Raw genomic sequence first — 7500 nt, forward strand, 5'->3', positions numbered from 1 at the left:
GTGTGTGTGTGTGTGTGTGTGTGTGTGTACCAGAAGAGCGTTGAATCCAAGTAGCAGGAGTTGTAGTGACCTTGAATGCCTTTCTTCTTGCCGACCATCACATCTAGGCCATCACTCTCTGAACGGGGAGGAGTGTTCTCATTGACTACCTCACTCAGGTAACCACCAAAGGCTACACACACACACACACACACACACACACACACACACGCGTTAATAACAATAAATATCAGAAATAAAAAGTTGCTGTTCTGTTGTTGTATAGCAGGAATTTGTGTGTGAGTGTGTGTAAGAGTGTGTGTGTATGAGTGTGTGTGTGTGTGTGTTACCTATAGAGTTACAGCGTTCGATTGGATTGGGTGAGTGGTGCTGGGAAGGGAAGCGTGAATCTGGACGGCAGCATTTCAGTTTCACAAACAAAGCTTTCTTTGGAGGACAAGTAAAGTAACGTGTGCCTTTAAAAGTACCGTCAGTGCATCCTACACACTCCTCTTCCTGCAAACACACACACACACACACACACACCCCATTTTTATACAGAATTGTAGTATAACTAGGAAGTAGTAATAATAACAATAATAATAATAATAATAATAACAATAATAATAATAATAATAAAAACAACTACTGATGAAAAAATGCAATCATTTAAATATTAATTCTAAATAATTATTTATTTATTAAAACTATTAAATGTTCAATTATTTATTCCTGGATAATTACATTATAATAAGCACTACAACAACGATGTACATGATCAGAATCTTGCTTTATGCACAAATAATACATTTTTTTTTACAAGCATTACATTTATATTTTATCATAAATAATAATGTTTAACATAAAATATATGTTATTTCTATTGTTTAAGACACACACACACACACCCACACACACACACTCCCATACACTCACCCACCCACACTCACATACTGACCAGTTCCAGTCCTGCGAGAGGCTCCAGTAGTCCAGGTGGCAGGCCCACCCAGCGTATCACCCCGCAAAGGGGCGGATTCTCCTTCACCTCTACCAGTGACCCAACCTCTAACCCCGGCTGACCTTTAGGAGGCGACGGAGGCCTCGGAGAGGGAGCTGTTGGTGGAGGCGGAGCCTCCTGCTGCTCACCCATCACCGACTGGACGGATAGCGAGAGCGGCCCATGGCTCATGCTCCCATTGGGGCCGCTCTTGCGACTCAGACTGAAGGGCAGCGAGTGAAACTTGTTGTCACTGGACAGTGACGGGGCAGTAGGCGGGGTGCGGGGAGGCGGTGACGCCTGGTTGAAGTCGGGGGGCGTTTCCGTCAGGGACTTAGCTGGGTCTTCACCCACTGGCAGGTGGAGAGAAAAGAGAAGAGACAATTAACATTCAATTAACAAACCAGGAATATCCAGTCATGTATGAGCCGTACATCAGTGTGGAAAAGCTACAAATATAAAAGAGTTACTAAACTGTGGAAGACTGTTTCAGCCAGGAAAAAAGCATGATTTTGTTTGTTTGTTTGTTTGTTTAGTTTTGGTAGCAGCAGTAGGGAAAATTTTGACATTTTCCGACAAATACTTTACAATTCTTATCTCAAAATTCTGACTTCTCATCTCAGGACTGAGATTAACCAAGTCTGATTTGTCTCAAAGTTTTTACTTTTTATGAAGTTATGAAGAATGTGAGCTAAATTTTTCTCAGCTTTTATTTCTTATCTCAAAGAAAAGATCAATTTGTTTTTTTTTTGTTTGTTTACAAATTTTGGATTTATCTCAGAATTTTCCCTTGTATCTAAATTCTGCTTTGACTCAAAAACCAGACTTCCTAAGATCCCAAGCTACTGAGAGATTAAACCAGAATCTCTGAATGAAATCAAGTCACTCTTTGGAAAATGAGAGTACTGAGAGTCCTTTTCCACAATAATTCACAGACTGCTGAAATGTAATTTTAAAAAAAAAAAAAGGGGGGGGGAGTGGGGGGCAAGGACGTGTGCAGAATGTGAAGAAGTGTAACGATGCAGTGACTCATGTAACATGCTACACAACAGCATTGGTTTCTACGCTCACGTGAACCCGGCCACCGATCTCATGAAACCCTCTGGATGATCTTTTCATGCAGGTGATGAAAGGGGGAGAGCGAGTACACGGGATACGATGGTGGATGTGACAGTGATGTGAAAAGTCGGGAGAAAATCTTAGCAGCAAGATCTTAGCAGCGGTGACAAGTTTGCTAATCGCACGCTAATGTAAACGTGGGCTCGGTTTGAATTTGACTCCGTGAGCTCTGATCTTGCAGATAAGATTTGCTGGATTATCCTTTCTGCATTCCCACTGATGGTCCCCGCTTCCCTTGGCTGCCGTTTACCTTCGTCTATGTACCACGTGCTTTTGGATTTGGACTGGGTCGGGTGATCGACAGAGCTGCCGTTTAACGTATAATAAAACTCAGACTTGCTTCTGCTGGCAGCCTGCAGACCTAACCCTAGATAACACATTCAACATATTGTCAGAGAGAGAGAGAGAGGAGGCGAGAGAGGGGGCGAGAGAGAGAGAGAAGGCAAGAGAGAGAGAGCGAGAAGGCGAGAGAGAGAGAGGGAGCGAGAGAGGGGGCGAGAGAGGGGGCGAGAGAGAGAGAGAGAGGGTGAGAAGCAAGAATTTTTTTTTTTTTTTTTTTTTTTAGATGCAAGGAAGATGCAAGAAAGAAAGAAAGAAAGAAAGAAAGAAAGAAAGAAAGAAAAAAAGAAAGATGCAAGAAAGAAGGATGCAAGAAAGAAAGAAAGAAAGAAAGATGCAAGAAAGAAGGATGCAAGAAAGAAAGAAAGAAAGAAAGAAAGAAAGAAAGAAAGAAAGAAAGATGCAAGAAAGAAGGATGCAAGAAAGAAAGAAAGAAAGAAAGAAAGAAAGAAAGAAAGAAAGAAAGAAAGAAAGAAAGAAAGAAAGAAAGAAAGAAAGATGCAAGAAAGAAAGAAAGAAAGAAAGAAAGATGCAAGAAAGAAAGATGCAAGAAAGAAAGAAAGAAAGAAAGAAAGAAAGATGCAAGAAAGAAAGAAAGAAAGAAAGAAAGAAAGATGCAAGAAAGAAAGATGCAAGAAAAAAAGAAAGATGCAAGAAAGAAAGATGCAAGAAAAAAAGAAAGAAAGATGCAAGAAAGAAAGAAGACCAAAGTAAAATACACAAAAAGAACAAAAGAAAAAATATATTTGTTATTATTAATATTTAAGCAATCTTTGTTTATTAAAGGTGGGGTCTCTGTTGTTTGAGAAATGCTTCACAAAACTGAGTCGGGCCGACAAACAAAACAAACGTGTAGCCAATGAGCAGAAAGGGGTGTGTCTTGTCAATATGGGCTTTTTTCCTTCTCGATAGGTGAGTAACGTTGGTTTTGCTTTGTTACACAGAACTAATATATGCCTTTGTCCTTTACATGATTATGCTTGTGTGTCATTTTTGCTTGTTTGTTTATCTACAATCGTATTGTTCTTCCCTTCAGCTATGATAAAGACATTTCTTTCCATTAGTTGCCTGGGTTACGTATGTATGTGTGGGCGGAGCTATCAATACAGGGGTGGGACCCATTTGGGTTAGGGGCGTGTTTGTTTTGGTGATTTCAAATGTCAACATTGGCTTTCAAACAACGGAGACCCCACCTTTAATGTTAAAATGTATTATTTGAACGTTATTGATTGAACAGAGTTATTTGTTCATATTGACTAATCAGTAATGGTGTAATGGCCAGGTGTATTGACCACAGAATTCTGATTTACCACAAGGTTCTTTCTTAATCATATAATGAGCAATTGTAAATAGATAGAAAGCAAGGAAGGAAGGAAAGAAGGAAGGAAGAAAAAAGTAAAGAAGGAAGAAAGAGACAAACAAAATCATCAGTAGGTTCGTGTCTGTAGACAGATCATGTGGCTAAAACGTTTCACAGTAAACACTGATGTTTATCAGCAACAGCAGGTTTCCTTTCTTCATTAGCCACATTAGCATAGCGTGGGTGAAGTGCCTCTTTAACTAGCATGAACACTCAACAGCTCTCAGGCTGAGCCTTTATTAAGCTAAAATCTGTCACATACAAAACGATTTCAATGATAAACTGTGGGTTCGCATGAACCTTTAAGAGAAATGTGAATTTAGAAGGACAACACTGTTGCTAGGTAACTAAGGCAACTGGACACCTAGCAGCTGGCTAATAACTGAGGCTAACGGTTTAGTTTGCTGGCACCTTTACGATAGCTTAAATAAGCTTTATACAACAGAGGAAATTAGGAAGCTTTACCTCACGTTTTGTTAAATATTTAAATAATAAATAAATATGAGTTTATATTATTAAAATTAAATATCTAAAAATAAAAAAATAAAAATAACTAAATAAAAATACTGTAATTACAGTTAGCATCAACCGCTAAGGTTTTGTGAATGGCAACTTTGAGACATCAGCAGTATGTTACACTTTAGGAATCTGGAGCTGATGGGAAAATCTTTTCTTGGCAAGAGAGTAAAATTGTTCTCGTGTGGAAAACAATAATCTATCTGATAGTAGCAAGTGTGTATTAGAAGGGAGTAGGGGTAGTGTGCTGTTTAGTGTAGAGCAAAGGCCATGAGGAGTCGGAGTAGAACACACAGGCTGGAGTACCTTTGCTCTTTGGTTTGCTCTGACAGCCAGACTTCTCACTGCTCCCTCTGGGAGTAAAGCTGGCTTTGGACAGCCTCGGGTCCTGCATGGAGTACTCTATATATACACACACACACACACACACACACACACACAAACACAAACAGACAGGCAGGCAGAGAGGCACACAGAGCCACAGACAGACACACAGAGCCACAGACAGAGAAGCACACAGAGCCAGTCACACAGAGCCACAGACACACAGAGCCACAGACAGACACACAGAGCCACAGACAGACACACAGAGCCACAGACAGACACACAGACAGAGAAGCACACAGAGCCAGTCACACAGAGCCACAGACACACAGAGCCACAGACAGACACACAGAGCCACAGACAGACACACAGAGCCACAGACAGACACACAGACAGAGAAGCACACAGAGCCAGTCACACAGAGACACAGACACACAGAGCCACAGACAGACACACAGACAGAGAAGCACACAGAGCCAGTCACACAGAGACACAGACACACAGAGCCACAGACAGACACACAGACAGAGAAGCACACAGAGCCAGTCACACAGAGACACAGACACACAGAGCCACAGACAGACACACAGAGCCACAAACAGACACACGCACACAGAAACACACACACACACACAGACAGACAGAGAAGCACACAGAGCCACACACACAGAGCCACACATAGACAGAGACACACACAGAGCACCACACACACAGACACAGACACACACAGACACACACAGACACACACAGACAGACACAGACACACACAGACACACACACAGACACACACAGACAGACACACAGACACACACAGAGCGCCACACACACAGACACAGACACACACAGACACACACAGAGCGCCACACACACAGACACAGACACACACAGACACACACACACAGACACACACACACAGACACACACACACAGACACACACACACAGACACACACACACACAGACACACACACACACACACAGACACACAGACACAGACACAGACACAGACACACACAGACACACACAGACACACACAGACACACACAGACACACACAGACACACACAGACACACACAGACACAAACACACACAGACACACAGACACACAGACACACAGACACATTAATTCCTAAATCCACTTCAGAACAATACGCATGCTTTGTTCTATTGACAGTCATACTGTTAGCTGCAAAAGTTGACTAAAGTTAGAAAAGAGTCTTAAAATGATCTTTTATCCAGCATAAAAAAAGTCTGAAAAAGGTGCAGAAATATTGGGATCGTCTCCTTCTGTTCTTGTTGTTTATGACACGTTTAATGATTGACGACTCGTACGTGTTTTGAATTGATGCTGTTTGTAAGCCCCGCCCCTTATCTCGCGTATTCTCAGGACTTGTTGGACCTCGTCACTTTCTAGAAAAGAACACGTTCATTAACCTGAAATAGAGCTCATCGATCCGTCTGTACGTTCAACTCGACATTTTCAATTCAACAGCCACCAAGTTCCTGACTCCACAGATACTATTACTAGTTTTCCTTCTTCCTGCTCTCCTTAAACACAAAACGGAGGAAATGCTCAGAGTGCAAAATAAATAAATAAATAAATAAACAAACAAATAGAAAACACAGGGAGACAAAAGAGGAGTTCTACAGAAACAACAGAAAAGTCGTTCATTCGCTTATCATCTACATCAACAAAAAGCTGCATTCTGTACACCTACACATCACAGAAGTCTGTAACGTGGTAGCAGCTATGTGGTTACACAACATTATACACATGACTGGGAAACACACACACACACACACACGTGTAGAAGCGTACACGTCCACGGAAAACAGAACGTACTAAGCTGAAGACTCGGACGCTTTCATAAACAAGCTTTTAGACAAAAGCGTTTCTGTTCTCTTTCTCTTTCTCTCTCTCTCTCTCTCGCCATCTCTCTCTCACCCACACACAAACACACACATCTCATGGTCACATGACCCACTCATGCTCAAGTGCGATCGCAAACTCTACAGCAAGTGCTTATAATAAAGGTCAGAGTAATTAAATTGGATTAGATCGGAGTGTGTGTGTGTGTGTGTGTGTGTGTGTGTGTGTGTGTGTGTGTGGTACGCATGGAATTTCGAGTGTGATAAGAAGACACGCCGTATCTTCTCCCGTGCTAAACGCTCCTTATTACATCTTTGTGCTTTTCAAAATATAATTATGTAATTCGATAAAACTGATTTTTTTTTTTTTTTTTTAAAGCCTAAGTTAACAAATATTTGGACTCATGACGCTATGTCCCGTACCGGTCGTGCTATTTATCTGTTCAAAGTTCTGTCGGAGAACGTCCATGAAACAAGGAATCCCTTTAAATCTCTTTAAATAATGGACGCTGTCAGAAAGCACAGGAATAATTCTTATTTCTCTGTTTCTCCAAACATTGATGAAACACATCAAGTCCTGTTAGTGAACACACACAAACTGCTCTCAGTCCTACAGCTCTCCTAAAGATCTGACACTGGAGACTCCTTCCATAAGAAAGTCTTCCCAGATCGATGAACGTTCTCTATGAACGGTGCTGTGGTACGAAAGGTACGAGGTACACGTCTTATTCTTTCTGTCTCGAAAGCGTTTTCACTTAACGAGCACGTGACCATTCATTTAAAAAAAAAAAAAAGACAAGCACTCACCTGGAATGACATCACAGATGGGCACGAGACGGGTGTGCTCGAGGCTGGCGAAATTACACAGCAGTTTCCCGTCGATCACGCCGTCCCAGTCTCCGATGGGATTGTCCTGAGGGCGAGACGTACAGCAACCTATTACTGACGCTGGACTAGCTGGTCGTACTCGCACCCTTCGTGTACTGTGACTTCTCAGA

General features: G+C 41.7%; 1 protein-coding gene across 3 annotated transcripts in view; it reads right to left on the reverse strand.

Annotated features, from left to right (window-relative positions):
* cylda (cylindromatosis (turban tumor syndrome), a) overlaps positions 1-7500 on the reverse strand; it is a 32459-nt gene that overhangs the window by 12955 nt on the left and 12004 nt on the right. The window contains exons 4-9 of one of the 3 annotated variants that reach the window (XM_060859178.1): positions 7310-7415; positions 4617-4712; positions 2346-2462; positions 938-1329; positions 330-495; positions 31-172 (exon numbers count right to left, since the gene is read on the reverse strand). In XM_060859178.1, the coding sequence (XP_060715161.1) occupies positions 31-172; positions 330-495; positions 938-1329; positions 2346-2462; positions 4617-4712; positions 7310-7415 (1019 nt within the window). The remainder of the gene's footprint in view (positions 1-30; positions 173-329; positions 496-937; positions 1330-2345; positions 2463-4616; positions 4713-7309; positions 7416-7500) is intronic. The other 2 variants (XM_060859179.1, XM_060859180.1) reach the window with 2 other exon arrangements.

The sequence above is a fragment of the Tachysurus vachellii genome, chromosome 23, assembly GCF_030014155.1.
Source record: "Tachysurus vachellii isolate PV-2020 chromosome 23, HZAU_Pvac_v1, whole genome shotgun sequence".
Lineage (NCBI taxonomy): Eukaryota > Metazoa > Chordata > Actinopteri > Siluriformes > Bagridae > Tachysurus > Tachysurus vachellii.